General features: G+C 40.0%; 1 protein-coding gene across 1 annotated transcript; it reads right to left on the reverse strand.

The window, feature by feature from the left end:
• Positions 1 to 4886: 4886 nt before the first annotated feature.
• TRIML2 (tripartite motif family like 2) lies at positions 4887 to 15867 on the reverse strand. Its single transcript, XM_024759945.1, has 7 exons — positions 15679 to 15867; positions 15304 to 15399; positions 12840 to 13034; positions 11537 to 11677; positions 9520 to 9542; positions 9248 to 9348; positions 4887 to 5458 (listed from the first exon to the last, which is right to left on the reverse strand). Exons 1-7 carry the CDS (start codon positions 15865 to 15867, stop codon positions 4887 to 4889), a joined length of 1317 nt encoding a protein of 438 aa, XP_024615713.1.
• Between the last annotated feature and the right edge of the window lie 4900 nt (positions 15868 to 20767).

A 20767-nucleotide genomic window follows, 5' to 3' on the forward strand; every position in this document is an offset into this window, starting at 1 on the left:
GCTGGTATGTCACACACCTCCTCCAGTTCCCCAAATCACCCTAGACCCAGGAAACTAGTATCCCTGCCTTTCCCTCCATAACAAGCCATGTAACTCCATGATGAAGATAAGGACAGTATATTCTCAGAGGAAATTCACATTTATAGTCCCTGGACTAAAATTCACTCATGTGTGAAATTCTGAATCTCAACATCAAACATAGGAATAGCTTTTAGCTTTAGAAATGTCACAGGCCACACAAAGAGTTAAGGAGACTGCAGCCAGTACCCTTAGACCACTCCCTTTTTCAAATAGAAAACCCACCAGCATCTGGAATCACCACATAGTTCTCCTGTCTGAAACAAGAAACACAAATACAGGGTAATCTTTAGCTGATTTCATTAGGATGAACACAAAGCTCATTAAAAGTACTCATTTAGGGGAAAAAAAGCTTACATAAGGTTTCAAAATAGTATACAAATAAATAAATACATTTCATGAAAATAATTTTACATTGTCTCCACTGACTGCTTCTTTGGAGAAATGTGAATTTCACTTTTATCTTTACTAGGCCTCAACTTCCCTCACCTTCCCTTCCAGTCAACCTCAGATCTCACTGAATAACTTTAGGGATATATAATCTGGGTGGAAAGAAATGAATAGCTTCGTTTTTCAAGAGTTTGTATCACTATTTGGTGGTTTTTTAATTCAGTAAAATAAAAAACATCTATCTCTTAGAAGAATCAAATGAGGTAATGCATATAAAGCATTTGGAAGCTTATCTTGCAGATAGTATATGTACAGACTTAAATCTTCATATGTAATATTTAAATTCAGCAACGCTTTTGTCACCCTACCACATTCATTTACTGCTGCAGATAATTCCTCTCACTTGGGGGTAAGTTTCTAATCTCACACTTCGCTCTCTTCAAGGCAAATGTCCCATTCTGTTGCATACTTTCCAATTTGTCAGGACAGCTAAAATGCAAGCTTCTCCAATTTTTTCCATTCCCCATCCATGTGCTTTTTAACTTCAGTTTACCACTGATGGCATTTATCACATTCTAATCAGGGACTCCAAGAAATCAAAGTTTCAAATCACTTGCCCATTCTCCATGAATTCATTATCTCCTCTATCCAAATTCCTTTTCTTTATCCAAAATCAAAAAAATTAACGGCAGTGAGGCCTTTTCTTCTTTTAGCCCCCAGATTATTTCAGGCAGACTGTCCTGACTCTCAGGGGAAGGTTGCAGGTCTAGACTGGTATGGGCTTAATTCTTAACCCAGAAATGTGTTAGCAGTTCAGCTATAAAGAATCTCACAACTGAAGTATTTTACAAAGGTGTAAAGAAGTCATTTCGAGTTACAACTACAGAATGGAACCAGATTTTTTTACTTAAGTGTTTTGCCCAAGGTACATTTATCATATGCAGTGTTCTAAGGGTAGAGATGTGTCCCCAGTGTGGTGGGATAATCCTCCATGTTCTAAAACACTGGAGGCTCCTCCAATGGCCTAAGAGTTCCTAGGTCTTACTTAGCCCAGTTATCCAAGACATAGTTTCTTAAAATGACCTCCAATTATACCTTTTACCCAATCAACAATCTTCTAAGACAGCCCGCTGACTGGCAGCCCCAGTCATACAAACCACACGTTTACTCATTACTAAAGAAGGCATCCAAGGCTCACCTTAATCTTTGACCTAAAAGCCCACCTCCCCGGCACTATCACCACACATCTTAACCTTTTAAGACTTAAAATTACAAGCCACACAAAAGGCTGGAGTCACTGCCCAAACCAGTTGTTCTCTGTTTGCATTTACTTTCTTCTTAATCTTGGCTCCATGTTGTAAATCACCCACGGAGTTTTGGAAAAGTGATTCCTGGATTCCAGTACCAGAGATCTTGATGTAATTAGTGTGTGGGGGGGGTGAAGGGTGATAGGGGGTAAGGGGTGATGATTTAAAAAGAAATCCTCAGGTGCTTACAGGATACACAGAATCTGCAGACCTGCTGCTGTATGTGAAAAACTCTTTTCATACTAACCCATCTGCTATGGGTTAAATTGTGTCATCCCCCACCACCCCCCATGGCCCCCCAAGAGTCCTAACTCCCCGTACCTCAGATGTAACCTTATCTGGAAATAGGGTCACTATTAAGTTAAAATGAACCCATACTGTAGGGTGGGCCCCGAACCCAATGTGACTGATGCCCTTATTTATTTTTAAAAAGGCCATGTGTAGAGACAGAGACACAGGGAGGACACCAAGTGAAGACAGAAGCAGAGAAGGGAGTGATGTATCGATAAGACAAAGAACAGGGCTTCCCTGGTGGCACAGTGGTTGAGAGTCCACCTGCCGATGCAGGGGACACGGGTTCGTGCTCCGGTCCGGGAAGATCCCACATGCCGTGGAGCGGCTAGGCCTGTGAGCCATGGCTGCTGAGCCTGCGCATCCGGAGCCTGTGCTCCGCAACAGGAGACGCCACAACACTGAGAGGCCCATGTACTGCAAAATTTAAAAACAAAACAAACAAACAAAAAAAAACCCAAAGAACAAAGATTTCCAGCAAACCACCAGAAGCTAGGAGAGAGGCATGAAACCATCTTCAGAAGGAAACGGCCCTGCGAACACCTTCATTTCTACCCTTCAGAACTATGAAAAAAGGCATTTCTGTTGCTTAAGCCACCCAGTTTGTGGTACTTCGTTATGGCTGCCCTAACAAACTAAACCACCAGTTCACCTGAATTTATTTACTGACCTTTTCATTTTGACATGGGTGCACCTCCCTTCCAAGACTTTAACCAATAACCATCACCCACCCAGCTCCATAATATACAATACTTACTGCTTTTTCCTCACTTTCAATATGTATTTGAGAATTTATGTGCTAAGGACTGTTTAACATAAGATAAAACAATGAACAGAAACAAGCACAGTCCTTACTCTCATGGAATTTAGTCTAGTGGGAAAGGCAATCAAAGAATCGTCCAAATAAATATAAAATTGCAAATGTGCTTTGCATAAAAGAAGCTGTAACTGGTGCAGTGATGTCCCAGGATTCTCCCTTGTTAAGTCTGTCAAGGAGGGCTGCTTTGAGGAGCAACACTGAAGCTGAATTAGCGAAAAAGGGGAGAGTGGTGACTGAAGTCAGGGAAGTGTATGTGCAAAGTCTTCTGTGACTGGTGGAAGGATACACTAGGCATCCATTTATTCAGAGGGTCAGTAGGCTGTGCTAAAGTATTATTTTCAAAGGCTAAAATTCATGATCCTCATACAAATATTGACAGTGATATGTCAAAGATTTTGCTCAACTCAGTAATTAGTTAGCGAACCAGTTAGAGAGTAAAGTTTGTTGCAAGAGAAATGAGAAGCAGTTTAAATAAAATTGCTTAGGGTAGATCCAAAACTGGTTAATACTCTACATGGTAGTAAAACCAAAACCTTTAAGGATTTCTTTTCTACCAGATAATTCTTCGAGTTAACATGTAACTTCAGTGTCTGGGTTCTCATCAGCTGGTAACTACCAAAGTCAATCACAGATGCATTTTCCTAAATAATTTAAATAATCTTTTTGTGTTGGTTAGACAATGTCTCAGACTGACATTGGTAGGACATGCTGCATTCTCTCTTGGTTTCTAAGTTTGGGAAAATAGTTCTTAAGAGTCAAGTTGTGGAGGCAGGAGAAATTTGAGGTAAGATGAAGGTGAAGATTTAGACTCATATATACAATTATTATTAAATTCTCACATTTCCCTATAAAGTAAATCGTCATCTTTCCCACAGGAAATTGGGAAGGGGTTTGAGAACCACTGCTCTGAGTTCTAAATCTCAGTGTTTCAAATGATCATCTAACTTCCAGCTCACTCACCTGAGCTAAACCCCACTTCTCAGATCAGGGCTAATTTCCCCTTAAGTCTTGTGATTTGATGTGAAGATATGCAATGACTTTTTCCAGGCTTACATTTTTTTCAAATTTGAGACAGAGCTTGCTTTTAAAATGATGATCCAGGTTTAATTCTTTACCCTTGTCACTTACTAGATACTTAACAGCTATGTGACTTTAGGAAAATTAAATCACCTCTGAGCCTCAGCTTCTACATTTGAATAATAAAGATCAATACACCCTTACAGGTTGTTAAAAACATAAAGGGAGATACACTATGTTAAACCTTTCATTAAAAGTCCCTCTAGTAAATATTTTTGTTGTCTTTTCAGCATTGTATGACCACCCCTGAACAAGGCCCTAGCAAAAAATTTTCAGTTGATTATCGAATAGAGAAAGTTGAAAGCAAATACAAGACACCACTACAACATTACTTAATGTAATAGCTTTTCAAAGCAGTGAACTATCAGGCTTCTTTTAAGAAATCTAATTTTCCTTGTAAGAGAGAAGTTGGATACTTGAAATATTTTTAAAATACATTTTCTGCAACACCTCCTCCCCACTGAGATAAGGTATCCAGGGAACTTAATTTGTCCTCTATTTGGAGTGATGTTAGAAGTCTTGACAATGTCAGGAATAGGATGTCTCCATTCTACATGTCACTCTGATGATAGCCTCAAATCTAAAGTCTTGATTATACCCAATTCTGTTTTCAGAAATCTCTAGAGTCCTTAACCTAGTCTTAAGGATCCCAGACTATTTCCGTCTCTAATTTCCCAATCTTATGCTGCATAGGCATTTGCTGTTCTAATTAACGTGGAGCCCTTCAGTTATTATCATCCATGATTCAGGTTAAATGTAACCTCTTCCACAAAATGGGTGTTGAAAGCCACATGAATGCAAAGGCTCTGGGGTGTTAACCTGGGTTCCAACTCAAGTGCTAAAAATCTTTTATTGGATTACTTTGTAAAATAATTTATATAAAGTCAGGCTTGTAATATTCTGGCCTCTTGTGGTCTTAGATTTCACACCAAAGAAGATTGAGGGCTAAAAGTACCATTACAAGAAGAAACATGAGGGAGGCAGATGCTCAGAGAGTCTGAATTCATGCCTCCATTTGAAATACAAAGAGAAAATACAGGCCTGAGAGCTCCTTGGAAGGCTAGATCAGAGAAATTATAGATGAGGGATCTCTTTGTCACATCATAGAAGGATATCTGGCCATACTCATAGTCCAGGAAAACTCCAACTCTGCGCATTTGCTCTCTCCAGGAAACCCTTTTTAAAGGGGGAAAAGCCCAGAAAGTATAATCAGTTCCCATAATGGATCCTGTGAATAAGACCTTATCTCCGGAAGCACTTCTGCTGGCAGAGCTTCCGTGTACGCCCAGCTGCCACTGTGTTGCCTTTTCCACATCCACCTCCCAGTAGTGCCGCCCTGAGGTGAAGCTCTCCACACCCAACACAGTGGCGCTGAAGTCAAATCTCTCTGGGTGACTGCGTACATCCTGCTGCACATTTCTGAGTCTCACACTTCTCAGATCCTCAGATAAGACCAGACAGGGATGAGCCGTCTTAGGGTCCAAAGTTATAGGTCCTGCAGGGAGAAAGAAATTTAGTTAACCTAGGGGCTTGTCAGTGCCAGAGACTGATGATTTCTAACATGCAGGGGCTTCCTCATGAGTGGGCATGGGTCTCAGGCACAGATATGGGAGACGCAATCTAGGAGAGCACAGATAAAGGGACCCGGGCTTCCCTGGTGGCGCAGTGGTTGAGAGTCTGCCTGCCGATGCAGGGGACACGGGTTCATGCCCCGGTCCGGGAAGATCCCACATGCCGCGGAGCGGCTGGGCCCATGAGCCATGGCCACTGAGCCTGCGCGTCCGGAGCTTGTGCTCCGCAACGGGAGAGGCCACAACAGTGAGAGGCCCGCATACCGCAAAAAAAAAAAAAAAAAAAAGTAAGCAGATAAAGGGACCCCTAAGCTCTGTTTCAAGAAATGGGGGAATTTCCTGGTGGCCTAGTGGTTATGACTCCCGTGCTTCCAATGCCAAAAAAGAAAAAAAGAAAAAAAAAAGAAATGGACATCACAGAGGAACAAAGTCAGTAAGATAATGGAAGGAGATAAAAATGAAATCTATCTGAGGAAGAAGAACAAAACAATGAATAATGAACTACAGAGAGGTTTAGAAATACCTCTCAAAACAGAAAGGAATTCTGCCGGGCTGTAAAAATGACCTGATACTCAGTCCGAGCCCAGTATCACCTGAGACCCAACTCTAGTCCCTAAAGATCTTCTCCAAGCCTGGAACAGCCAGAAACATTAAGTCTTCTAATAGAGCAGTTAATTCATGGCTCTATCCTGTGACTGAACTGCTTTCTTCATCTTAAATATCACCAAGATGTGACAGATACTTAGAAACTGCTGCCAGCAGGCCCTTAATGTTGAGTAAATCAAAAGAGAACATATCAGAGGCCAGAAATCCTGTGAGAATCCTCCAGAAAAATCAAGCTGAGATCAAGAACGCTCACTGTGATTTTTTATATGTGAATGAAAGTGGTATGTGCCTTCATATCGCTAACTGTTCCTTCTCATTTCTTTCTGTTCAACTTTTAAATATTCTGATTTCTCAGGGATTGGACCTGGGTCTTACTTTTCACTACTTGTACTCTTTTCCCCAAGTGCCTTTATATAGCCTCAGTTTTAAATATCTTCTATATGTTCATGACTTATTCCATAAAAAAGTTGACAAATACCAGTTGAACAAAACGCAGAAATTTCAAACATACTCCATCCAAAATGGAACTTCAAGCCTATCCCTTCCCAGTTTCTACTTTTCAGTAGAACACTTATTGCTTTATAGTCGGTCAAGCCATAAATCTGTAGTAGTCCTTGATTTCTTTCTTTAACATCTAATCCAGCAGCAAGTTTTATGGGCAAATGAACTTAAATCTCTGCACTTAATTCATATCATTATTAAAGTGGTCTTAAAAGCCACAAGCCTTGAATTTTAAATTTCAACTTGTCCCAGGCTCCTAGTATTTCCAGAAGACTGGCAGAAATAAATGCAAATTTTCTCTAGAAGTATGTACACCTTCATTTCTGTCCTCAAAGAACTTCTAAAAATAATATTTAAGGAAAAAAGGAAAACTTACTATTAAAAAAATCATTAACCACACACTCAAAGTAAAAAAGTACTACTGAGTGAGACTAGCAGAAATAAATCTGAAGGACTTCCCTGGTGGCACAGTGGTTAAGAATCCGCCTGCCATTGCAGGGGACATGGGTTTGATCCCTAGTCTGGGAAGATCCTACACACCACGGAGCAACTAAGCCCGTGTGCCACAACGACTGAGCCTGCGCTCTAGAGCCTATGAGCCACAACTACTGAGCCCACATGCCACAACTACTGAAGCCTGCATGCCTAGAGCCTGTGCTCTGCAACAAAAGAAGCCACTGCAATGAGAAGCCAGTGCACTACAACAAAGAGTAGCCCCCGCTTGCAGCAACAAAGACCCAATGCAGCCAAAAATAATAAATGAATACATTTATTTTTTTAAAATCTGAAGAATTTTACATACTGGAATTGCCAGGCACAAACTCTACAATAATTTTTGCTTACTATGCTTAAAAAAAAAAAGAAAAACTTAAAAGTATCTACAGAATATGGGAAACTAAAGAAAGCAAGACTAAGTGGATTTGACAAAGAACTAAATACATTATCTAGAAATAGAAATAAAATGTATTAAATAAAGTGCCAATGGATTACAAGAAAGCTACAGAAAAATATGTCTCATTAGCATAAATGCAAAAATTCTTTAAAAACCATTACTACATTGAATCCGGCAATATGTAAAATGGCTAAAACATTATTACCAAGAGTTTATCTTGGGAATGCAAGGGTGGTTCAACATATGAAGCAAATATAATTCACCATATCAATATATAAAGGAAAAAAATAAGTATTTTGGTAGATACAGAAAAAAGCATCTAATAAATTCAACATCTGTTCATGATACAAAGTTTTAGTGAATCAGGAGTAGCCAGGGAACTTCCTCAACTTGACAAAAGGCAACTATGAAAAACCTACAGCTAACATAAAACTTAAAGGTGAAAAACAATGCTTTCTTTCTTCCTAAGATCAGGAAGAAGGTAGATGATTCTCACCACTCCTATTCACCATCATATTGAAGGCGCTAGTGAGTGCAAAATGTAAGAAGAATACAGAAAAGGCTTACAGAAAGGAAGAAAAACATTGTCTATATTTATAGATTACTTGAATATCTTTGTAGAGAATCCCCTCAAAATCTATAAAAGTCACTAGATCTAATAAATCAGTTTAGCACAGTTGTAAGATACAATGTCAATCAATATACACAAATGAATATTTCTATATACCATTGATAAACTAGAAATAAATAAAATTTCAATTAGAAGTTGATATTTAATTCCATGAATAGAACTAAAAAATACTTAGGTATTTAATTAAATATGTACAATATTAGCTGCAAACTACAAAACACTGTTGAGAGAAATCAAAGATGACCTAAATAAATGGAGATATACCACCATATCCCTAAATTGTTCTATAGATTCAGTGTAATACCAATCAAAACCCCAGCAGGTTTTTGTAGATGCCAACAAGCTCATTTTAAAATTTATGTGAAGAATTTAGAGTAGCCAAAATTATTTTTGAAGGAACAAATCTGAAGAACTCACAGTGCCCAATTTTAAGACTTTTTGTAGAGTAATCAATCAAGCCAACGTGGTATTAGCAAAAGGATAGATACAATGATCAATGGACCTATTAGACTTGACATAGATCTGCTCGTATGTGCCCACGGATTTTTAACAAATGATTTTGGAACAACTGGATACATACATGTGCTAAAAGAGGAGGGGAGTTGTACCATATCTCGAATCATACACTAATATAACTTTAGGGGTCCCACTGGCAGTCCAGTGGTTAAGACCCTGTGCTTCCACTGGTTTGATCCCTGGTCAGGGCACTAAGATTCTGCATGCCACACAGTGCAGCCAAAAAACAAACACACACAACTTTAAATGAACAATAGACCTAAATGCAAAAACTAAAACTGTAAAAATTCTAGAAAGAAATCTTTGTTGGGGTAAAAAAAGATTTCTTAGGACACAAAAAGCACACACCATTTAAAATAGAAAAAGGTAACTTCAAAATCTAAAACTTCTGCTCTACAAAAGACACTATTAGACAAATGAAAATATAAACCACAGGAGAGAAATATTTGCAAATAGAGTCGTTTTAAATCCTTAAGCTATCTGGAATTTCACTTATGGTAGGATGTTCATTTTATCCTCAAATACAAATGTAAAGTGTCCTGTGATCATGGATGTGTGTCAACTCACTTTGCAGCACTTCTAGCATTTTGCTCATTCCTGTTATTTGGCATAAACTCAGGTCTGTGATTCGGGCGGGCTCTAGACACTGAAGCAGTAGTGACTCACTCCTGTTAAAGAAAGGACAATCTCAGTTACCTGTGTAGACCGCAGGCCCCTCCATCCAGAGGATGGATCTCATTACATGGCCTTGCTATCCGCACCCCAACATCTCTAACCCCTGTGTGCTCACAAATCAGATTGTGAATCTGACCTAAGTGTTTCCAAAATGAATAACTTACCTTTCCAAAGAATATCTTGCATTCTATGGGGTGAAAAGAGACAAAATTACTAGCGGGTATTTAAGCCAAGCCTTTTGTGAATTGTGCTCATGAAAGTATTTTCTCTTATAATAATGAAACTCGATTTCCATGTAATTTCTTCAGCCTCATGGTGCTAATTCTCAGATACCAAAGTTCGACACTGAATAGGAAAAGTCAGAAAAATGCTTGAAATCACTGTTATATTCCCAAGGGATTTAATCTTCTATACCTCAAATTCACAATGCTCCACATTCAAATTCTGCTCGTCTATTTGCTTTCTGTCCTGGGGCTGGCAGGAATTGAGCCTGCTGCCCCGCGTCCTCCACCCAGGCTTCCTGCAGCCACAGAGACAGGCGTAGCCTCGTCGGGGTGTGGGGGGGGCGGGCTCTGGGGGTCCCTGCCCCGGGAGTGTCCACCTGTGGGAAGGGTGGACTTTGTTCCCCGAAGAGGGGCCTGCTGAGCCCTGGGTGGCAGGGTGGGGGTACATCTGGGACACCCTGAGCCCCAGCCAGCCCTGTGGTGACCCACTCAGGCCTTGGGCAGAGGCAGGAAGGGGGGGGCCCGGGGGCGCACGGGACGGGGCCACTGACCCACGCTGGGTGTGGGAATGGGTCTTTGTGTGGCCGCAAGTGCTTCTGTCCCCTGTGGGTGTTGGGGCGTGGGTGTTCCTGGGCGGGTGGGAACCCAGGGGTGGCCGGTGGAGGGGCAGGGCGCCCTCGGAGACTCCTGAGAGGCAGCGGGTTCAGGACCTGGGGGTGGCGGGCCCAGTGGGCCTAGAAGGAAGCCCCCTGTGGGGAGGGGCTGGGGGGGCCTGGCAGGTGGCAGGGGTGGGAGCCACGGGCATGGTGGGGCACCCAGACCCTGGGGTTGCCGGCTGCCCTGTTCTTCAGCCCCTGAAACAGAGGTTCCCGGACTCCAGGGCCTTGTGATTGATTGAGGCCCCCGGGGCATTTCTGCAATGGGGCTCTGTCTTGCTGTTTTTCTTCTTGGAATTTAAAGTTGGAAAGATTTAGAAATTGCTCTTTAGTCATTCATTTAAAACAATAATAAACTCATTAGTTATTAAAAAACAAACAAACAAAAAAGAAAAGAATTGAGCCTGCTAAGCTGGGGATAGTGGCTGGAACCAGGTCAGGAACTGAACATAACTGGGTCACACCTATCTGCACTGTCTGGAACTACGCATGGCTCTAGAACAGAACCTAAGGGTTTATGTGCAGGGGCTTCTCAGAGTACTCATATTGCAAATGTGGGCTTGGCAGAAGGATATAAAGTCTTCAAAAGATAAAAATTTACTTTTTGAAAATAGTAATGCATGTTACTGAACAAAATTTAAAATACACAATACTGGGAATTCCCTGGGGGTCCAGTGGTTAGGACTCTGCACTTTCACTTCCAAGGGCCCGGGTTCAGTCCCTGGTTGGGGAACTAAGATCCCACAAGCTGCACAGCCTGGCCAAAAATAAAAAAATAAAAACTACAAAGAATCAAAACAGTTTAAAAAACAAACAATACTATACAAGTAAGTCTCACCCTTGTTTCCCAAGGTTACTGCTGATTACAATGTTTGTGTTTATTTTGCCAGATGTTGTCTGAATGTTCATGAGCATATATGCTTATACATATTCTCTAAATAACAAAAAGTTTTCTGCATGTTTTTTTCACTTAATGAGATATCCTGAAGATAATCTTTTAGTGCATTTAGAACTGCTTTACTCATTTTTTTATGGTTGCAGAATATTCTATTGTAGGAATACATCATAATTTGACTAACCAATTATTTACCTTATTAAAGGACATCTCAATTCATATTTACTACTGATCAGTGAAGCAGCTCTGTACATACTATGATTTTATAATGAGTCATAATGCTTTTGGTAGCCTTCATGTATGACTGAAGATCACTGGGTACTGTGTTCTAGAACTGGCCCCTAATAAGTACTGTCCACTTCTCATTTCTCAAATACTGTAGTGAAGGTTATTCCCAGAATCTTACCTGGAGCAGCGCTGAAGCAGATTGCCCACACTTCTTCTCCAGCTCTGTGGTGATCTTCTGGAGGCCGCAGATCTGTTCAGAGAGCCTGACTTCACTCTCCCTCAGTTTACTCATGTTCTCTCTCCCCAAACAGTTCAGTCTCTGCAGAAGCATCCTTATTACTATTCAACAGCTGACAATTTCTCTTATTCGCTAATTCAACCATCTCTTTAAAAACCTGCTTTACTGCCTGCCACCCCAGAAACAGAAATAATTAGACAAGGCCAGGATATTCCTCTGTGTCAAGCAAGACACCTCAGTAGAAACTTAATTCTTTGACACAATATATTTATGTTAATGTGGACAGTATCCACATAGTCTACTTAATCAGTTCACAACCTGGACCTAAAACAGATCACTTTTTTTTGCTCTGCAGTTTTTTCAGGAAGTTTCCTATTTCCTTCATTAAATTAAAACTATGGCTTATTATAATTTAATTAAATTCACTGATGAGAATAAAATAGATAATCAAACCAGAAAGGATACCAGTTTCCTTTCTATCCTTGCAAAGAAGCTCCACCTAGTTAAATACATGAATGTTCCATGTTATTTTTTTCTTAACTCAAGTGATATCATACTCCACTGCTGATCTGACAGCTTGCTTTTTTTCTTAATAAATAATATGCTCTTGGAGAGCATTCCTTATCTATACATATAGAGCCATGTTATCTTTTCTAAATGCTGAAGAGCATTCCATTGTATATCCTGTACAATGTAGTTCATGAGTCCAACATTGATGGATACAGGTTGTATCTACTCTCTTCCTATCAACAAATATTATAGTAACACCTAATACTTACATTACACAATAATGTACACACATACAAACACTATTTAAAGAGCTTTATGTAGATTATCACACTGAAGCCTCACAACAATGTTATGAACTAAGGGCTATTATCCTCATTTTACAGCTAAGGAAACCAAGTCAGAGGTTAAGCAACATGTCTAAGGTCACCTAGAGGCTAGTAAATTGCAGAATCCAGATACGAATCTCATCAATCTGGCTTCAAAGACTACCTCAAAGCCACGGCTCTATACTGAAATAATTTTACCGCACTTCCTTACCCACGTGTCTTTTTATATGCATGTAAGTATATTTGCGAGATAAATTATCAGAAATAGAATTGCTAGATGACTATATCCCTTCTTTTAATAGATCCATGGTTGTCAGTGGATGTCTTATTCTAGAATTGACATACTGTTCAGCTCTTCTTTCTCTCATTTCCCAAATATTGTTAGGATGCCATGTTTCACATCTCACCTGTAGTATTTCCTGGAACTTCTCCTTTAGCTTTGTGGCAAACTCCATCAGTTGGTTCTGACTGGCTTCTCTCAATTTCAGATTGAATCCGCGCCCTTGTGGACTCTGGAAGTTCACTTTGTTTTCTTCAGTCATCAACCAGAACCTTATCCTATATTCAGACTCAATCATCGCTTTCAAATTCTGTTCTTCTTCCTTCACCATAGATGACAGAATTCAGGTTAAACACCACAGATAAATACCTATGGTTACTTTCCATCTATAATTTTAATATAAAGACAAGGAAATATAAAAGTACAGGGGAAGAAGTAACAGATACATAATACAAAGGACAGAGAGAATTTCAGAGTCTACATCAGCCAAGACATCAATACAATCTTAGAACATGAAATGTAGATGAAAAAATGTTAATTGACTTAGAAAACTGAGGAATCTATACAACCTCAGTGACCAAAAAGGAGACCAGGAAAACGGGAAGGCAGCACCAATGGCTTTTGCTGCTTTGGATAGGAGGTGTGAGATGCTTTGGATAGGGGGTGTGAGAAAAGAGGAATCAAAAGGTGACTCTAAGGTTTTTAGACAAAGAATACAGTTGCCAAAACATAGAAAAGTACGGAAGGGATAGACTCCAGAAGTGGGGAGGGTATCAGCAGCTGAGTGTGGGATATGTCAATTTTGATTAGTCAGTTAGCCATCCAAGGAGAGATGCTAGGCAGGAAGTGGGACATGAAAACCCACCACCGGGAAGTCTGAGCTAAAGACATCCATTGGGAGTAGTCAGCTTAATGACCATATTTAACCTCCTGAGACTCTGTGGAGTCAAGATTTATCAAGAACCTGACTATTCTCACCACGTCTACCACCCCTCCCCCGCAGTTCACCATTACCTGTCCTTGACTATTGCAAAGAGTCCCCTTCAGGTCCCCCCACCTGTGCTCTCACCCTCCTACAGTCTTATTCTCATTCAGCAGCTAGACTATTCCTACGAAAATGGAAGTTAGATCACATTACTGCTCTGTTCAAAAGTTTCCACTGGCTTCCTTTTTTCATTAAAAAATAATAAATATTTAAAAAGAGAGAAAAAAGAAAAGAAAATCAACTTCCTTATAAGATGTGGCCTTCTGATCTCATCACCTATTAGCCTCCACTTCCTTCATAACCCCAACCAAGGACACACCAGTCTTGAGATCTTTGTACTTGCCCTTCCCTCTGCCTAGAATATTCTTCCCACGACTGCACAGCTCACTTCCTCACCTCCTCGAGTCTTCTCAAAACCAATTTTGGAATGACAAGGTCCTGATCACTTTGTTTAAAAGTACATCCCATCACTCTTTCCTGTTTTTTTTTTTTAAGAAAATGTACAGCACTTACAATGTAACATACTACACATTTTACTTGTTTACCTCCACTAGAATGTCAATTGCACAAGGCCAGGATTGTTTGTTTTATTTTTCTTTTCACTACTGAATCCCCAGCACCTAGCATAGCTCCTGGCAAACAGTGGGACCCCAATATTTGTTAATATATGGTGCTTGGAGCTGAAAAAAATGCCTACCATCCTCAACTGGATGAGAATCTAGTATAACTAGCAGAACAGTTACATATGAAGGGAGGGTCTGAAATTAGAAGTGAAATGTGCATAATGGATGGTGATTCCTCAATTTGAATAGTAATTCTTTATTTTTTTTTTTATTGAAGTATAGTTGACACAATGTTGTGTTAGTTTCAGGTGTACAGCAAAGTGACTCAGTTACACATATATTTCTCAGATTCTTTTCCCTATATATAAAATATATATTTTATAGATCTAAATATATATATATATTATATATAGTACTGTGTATGTTAATCCCAAACTCCTAATTTATACCCCCCCCACCCTGGAATAGTAATTCTTAAATTGCCCTTTAAATGGCTTCAGGATTTACATGGCCACCAAAAAAAGTACATAAGATGCTCATTCTCCTATGGCATTGCTATAAACTGTGCTATCAGTCTTTGCCAATAAGGCATGCAAATGCCATCTCACTAACAAATTTAATATAGTTAATTTGTATTTCTCTTACCATGAGCTTATGGACCAATTCAGTATGTTCAAAAGATATCTGCATTTTCTTTTCTCTGAACTCTCATGTCTTTGATCATTTTTCTGTGGAGTTTCTAGTCTTATGCTCATTGACTTTTTTTTTGGCTGTGCGGCATGTGGGATCTTAGTTCCCCAATCAGGGATAGAACCCATGCCCCCTACAGTGGGAGCCTGGAGTGTTAACCACTGGACCACCAGGGAAGTCCCCTGCTTATTGACTTTTAAGAGCTTTTTACACATGAAGAGATTAACACTTTTCCTACCTATGGATTTCAAGTAGTTTTTCCTGGTTTGTCATTTGTCTTTTGATTGTGTTTATATTATTTGCTATCCAACATTATGGGTAATTTCCCCCTAAGGATCAAGATAAGCACTGACCTGCATCATCACCATTCTTTCTTGCTCATCAGCCAATATGCTTTTAGCTACTTCAAGTTTCTCCTTCAATGTGTTCAATATCTCCTGGAATAACTTCTGCAGAGAAATATATCACAGAATTCCAGGTAAAGTAATTGCTTTACAACAGATAGATTCCTAACCTTAGACAACTGAAAGGCCAATAGCCCTGACTACAATGTTTTCCTAGCCTTGAAGTTGAAGGTCCAAATATGGTACTTATCTAGTATTCTTTGATAAACATCAACTAAGGGAATGGTCTTGGAGGATCAGAATATCTGTCCCCCAAATAAATAAGGTAATAAATAAGAGGAGGCAGCCAGAATGACAGTGGTCTGGGATCTGCATGAAGCTTACCCTATAATTCTCAGCAGCCTCTTGTACTCCATATACCACGTGATTCTTGTGCTCCTGGGACGTGAAGTACTTGTCACAAAGCGTGATTTGGTCATCATGGTAGAAACACTGTGGTAGCTCCAGATGTATCTCATAGTGGGCATCTTCTGGGATTTCTTGCTCTAACTGGAAGCGGAGCCTTTTGGACATGCCGGCAGGTGGCCCTAGTTGAAAATTGGGCTGCTTCTGATGTGGAATACACCTCCCCGTACTCTGAAAAGGAAGAGAGTGGCAGTGTTCTGGTGCATACACTTGTTAACCTCAGTCCGCAGTCAAGCGTCAGCAGCTCAGTGCATCCTGGACTCCTCAAATCCAGCAAATCTTTGGCAGCCACGTGCTTCGGAAAGGAGACAGGAGTTACACGAACGATCAAGTTTCCTAAGAATTTCAAGCAATTGGTTGAAAATTATTTACAAGTGACAACACAGCAAGCCACCTCCCTGCAAGTCATTAAAAAAAAAGGAGGGACTTCCCTGGTAGTCCAGTGGTTAAGACTAAGCCCTTACACTGCAGGGGGCACGGATCAGGGAACTAAGATCCCACCTGCCATGCGGCATTGCCTAAAAAAAAGAAAAGAAAAAAATGGTGCTCAAAGAAGGCACACTGCTTCAAAGAGCATGAGAGGAACTTAGGAGCTTCTGGGACTAAGGGGAGGCAGAGGCAGAGCCTAGCCTCAGGCACTCAGGTCGCAAATTAAAGGAATCACTCACCCAGTGCTTGCACGAGCCAAAAAGCAAGGGCCTCCTTAAACCATAGAAAGGTGAGGCAACGGGTTACCACTTTTAAGGAAGGGCTTACTTTCAGATTTCAAGGTGCTCATACCTGAGAAGCGCGCCCTTTTGGACTCCCTAAGTGCGCATGCGCCTGAGTGAGGTAAGGCAAGTTTTGCGCCCGAAGCCCAAAGCACGTCTCACTAGAGACTTGGCCATTAAAAGGTGTTCGTTAAAAAAATAAATAGGGCTTCCCTAGTGGCACAGTGGTTAAGAATCCGCCTGCCAATGCAGGGGACAAGGGTTTAAACCCTGGTCCCGGAAGTTCCCACATGGCGCAGAGCAACGAAGCCCGTGCGCCACAACTACTGAGCCTGTGCTCTAGAGCCCGCGAGCCACAACTACGGAAGTCCGCGTGCCTAGAGCCCATGCTTCTCAAGAGGAGAAGCCAACGCAATGAGAAGCCCACGCCTTGCACCGAAGAGTAGCCCCCGGCTCGCTGCAACTAGAGAAAGCACGCACGCAGCAAGGAAGACCCAACGCAGCCAAAAACAAACAAATAAATAAATAAAATAGATTTTAAAATAAATAAATAAAACAACCCCCCCAAATAAATAAAACCTTTTCAAAAATAGTAAAGGGAAATTGCACATATTTATATGTACATATACATATATTTTTCATATATACATGTATATATATGTGTACATATGCACAGATATACATATGTACATACAGATTTTAAGGAAACAGAACAAGGGACCTATAATCTCCTACATCCAGATAATTCTGATTACCTTTGAGCAACAATTCTACCTTTTCACTAGAAACATTTTAATTATATTCTTAAAATGTATTACCTACTGAATTTGGGAATCTCTTTCCCAATAAAGAATTGCCTTAGTTTCCTTGTTTAATCCCATCTCCAGCCGTTGTTGGGTGACACCATAACACCGAGTATTAATTTATCAAAATTCTCTAATTTACATATGCCCATTCCATCTCATTAGCCAGTTCTTTTGACAATAGCTCTTGAAAGGAATTGACCTGCCAGAGCGCAGAACTCCCAAACTTCCATTTCTGGATTTATTAGCTTCTTCTGCCTCTCACGCTCTCAATTCCACCCAAACTTGACCATCAACCAATCACTCTCTTCACCCTCTTTTAATTTTTAAGATATGCAAAACTTCAAAAAAAATGTCTGAAGTTGTTACTCTTATATACGTGATGACACTTATTTTTTTAGGGTACATATTAAAGCGGCAGACTTGATTTGCCTTTTCACTGTGTTGACATTTGCACTGATAGTAGATAAAAGTGCTGGTGTCTTACCATTAATCAAGGAAGTAGCACCAAACAGTACCATAGTCATTTATTGTATTTTTTAAATCTCTACCTATTTCCATGCTCCCAGTTTAAAAGAAAAAAAAAAAGCCCGTTTTAAGAACATTCTTATTTCTTGATGCAATAGTAAAGTATTAAATCTCAACCCTGAGTACAAGACTTAGCATTCTGGGTGACAAGATGGAAAATATGTGTAAAGCATTTATGCTGCATGTGGAAAAACAATGGTTGTCTCACAAAAAGGCATTTTCTATGATTGTTTGAGTTGTAAGCCATACTAGCGGCGTTTTTTCATAGGTCATTTTTAGTAGAAAGAACAAATGAGACAAACTGTGGTCATTCAGATATAGTGATTTGGAAAAGACATTTTCTCAAACACTGACAGAATCACCCTGTCATTTCAAGGAAACCAAGTGAGTATATTAGTTCCCAATGATAAAACTGGAGCTTTTAAGCAAAAATGAGAGTTTTGGAAAACTTGTATCTACTATTCTAAGCTTGACAGTTTCCCACTACTTGGTCTTTTCTGATGAAATTGGTAGGAATATTAACAACTGGGTTTTTTTGCTATTGCATAATGAAATGTGTCAACATTTGGAAAATCTGCAAATTCGGTGAACCAATTGTTTTCCAACAAGACCAATGCATGATGTTACAAGATTATGCAAGGGTAAAGTGAACTCAAAGTATAAGACAGATCAATGGATTTTAATGTTACAGAGGACAAATGTTCATTTATATGATTTCAAAAAAAAGAAAAAAACAATTATCTGAAAAAGGTATTAGAATGATCTCCCCTTTTCCAACTATGTATTAGTGTGAGGACAGATTTTCTTCCTGTACGTCAACTAAAATAACATTGCAATAGGGCTTCCCTGGTGGCGCAGTGGTTAAGAATCTGCCTGCCAATGCAGGGGACATGGATTCGACCCCCTGATCCAGGAAGATTCCACATGCCGCGGAGCAACTAAGCCCATGCGCCACAACTACTAAGCCTGCTGAGCCTGCGCTCTAGAGCTCGCAAGCCACAACTACTGAGCCCACGTGCTGCAAATACTGAAGCCTGTATGCCTAGAGCCTGTGCTTTGCAACAAGAGAAGCCACTGCAATGAGAAGCGCGCGCACCGCAAGGAACAGTAGCCCCTGCTCGCCTCCACTAGAGAAAAGCCCATGCACAGCAACAAAGACCCAACGCAGCCAAAAATAAAATAATAAAATAAATTTAAAAATAAATAAAATAAAAAATATTTATTAAAAAAAAAACACTGCTGGGCTTCCCTGGTGGCACAGTGGTTGAGAATCTGCCTGCCAATTCAGGGGACATGGGTTCGAGCCCTGGTCTGGGAAGATCCCACATGCCGCGGAGCAACTAGGCCCATGAGCCACAATTACTGAGCCTGCGGTCCCCAATAAGAGAGGCCGCGACAGGGAGAGGCCCGCGCACCGCGATGAAGAGTGGCCCCCGCTTGCCGCAACTAGAGAAAGCCCTCGCACAGAAACGAAGACCCAACACAGCCAAAAATAAATAAATAAATATTTAAAAAAAAAACTATAAACAAAAAATACTGCAATAGATAGAATGCTGGAGTAGATATAAACCAGAAATTAAAGAGATTTGCAAAATTGTAAAACCATGCCACTTGTCTCGAGAATTATTCAGAAAAGGTTCTTCATAAAAATGTTATATTTATTTTTAATATTTCTTAAAAGTTCTAATTATGAATACAGTAACTGTTAATATAAATGCACCTGTAATTCTGGTACATTTTGCCAGATTCCCAACCACAAAGATCATGTAATTTTGCATTTCAAACAACATGAGAAGGTGTCAAACTTCACTTGGTCAGTGAGAAATTGTATCCTCATTTATAGCTTACATTTATTTTATTATTAATAAAGCTATTATTTTCATATGCTTAAGAGCCATTTTCATTTCTTTTTCTATGAACCACGTTTAAGCCTTTCAGCTGTTTTTTCCTACCAGGTTTTTGGTCTTTTTTCTTAATTTTAAGATATACACTGAAAAGATTATCTGCTTATTATACAAATTGCAAATATTTTCTCTCTATGTATCATTTGGATTTGAATTTACTTCAATTTTTTCTTGCTGGGTCCTTCAAACCCTGTGGCTTCTCTTGTCTTGCCTCCCTGAACTTGTCCTAGACTGGAAAAAAAAAAAAACAACTGATCAGTTACAAAAATGAAGAAGTTTAGAAAGTCAGTAGTCACTCCTGGCTTTATCTTACTTGAGCTCTCAGCAGTCAACATAGTTGGCCAGGACCCTCCTCTTGGAATGGTTTCTTCTCTTTGGATTCAAGATCATGTAAATGACATCCCTCCTACGTTACTCATCTGTTTCCCAGCATTCTTTTTCGGCTTGGAATCCTCTTGAACCTCTAAGTTTGGGTGTGCTTCCAGGGTCAGTTCTTGTCCCTTACCTTATTCTAGTTCCAATGTCTCCCAGGTAATCACATTAACTTCCAAAAGTTTAAGTACCACTCTCCAATTTAAGCTTCTGCCCAGACCCAGAACTCCCAACTCATCTGCAGTTAAATGTCTAATAAGCATCCCACCTATCTATAACATTATTCGGATTTCAATATTCGGAAGCCTTCCCTTCCCCCAACTTACTTTAAAATTTCATCATTAAGTTTAAGCCACCATCATTTCATCATCTCAACTAGTTCATATTCAACCCTGTCCCACTCCTGTCTCCAACTCCTCAGCTTAACAACCAGAATATTAATTTAAAACCTAAATCAGGTTTCTAATCATTTCTAACAACTTTCCATGGCATTTAGGATACAGTCCAAATGACTAACAGTCCTAGGTGGTCTGGCCTCCTGCCCGCATTTAATCTCACCTATAGCTTTCCTCCAACCATTGTCCATTCCAACTATGACAAATTTATCTGTGCTCTTTCCACTTCCTCAGCTGGCCATGCTTTTCTCTCAAGATTCTGCCATTCCAGCTCCTTCTTTCCTCCCTACAGTTCT

Source organism: Neophocaena asiaeorientalis, unplaced genomic scaffold (assembly GCF_003031525.2).
Source record: "Neophocaena asiaeorientalis asiaeorientalis breed wild unplaced genomic scaffold, Neophocaena_asiaeorientalis_V1.1 scaffold521, whole genome shotgun sequence".
In the NCBI taxonomy this organism is placed as follows: Eukaryota; Metazoa; Chordata; class Mammalia; order Artiodactyla; family Phocoenidae; genus Neophocaena; species Neophocaena asiaeorientalis.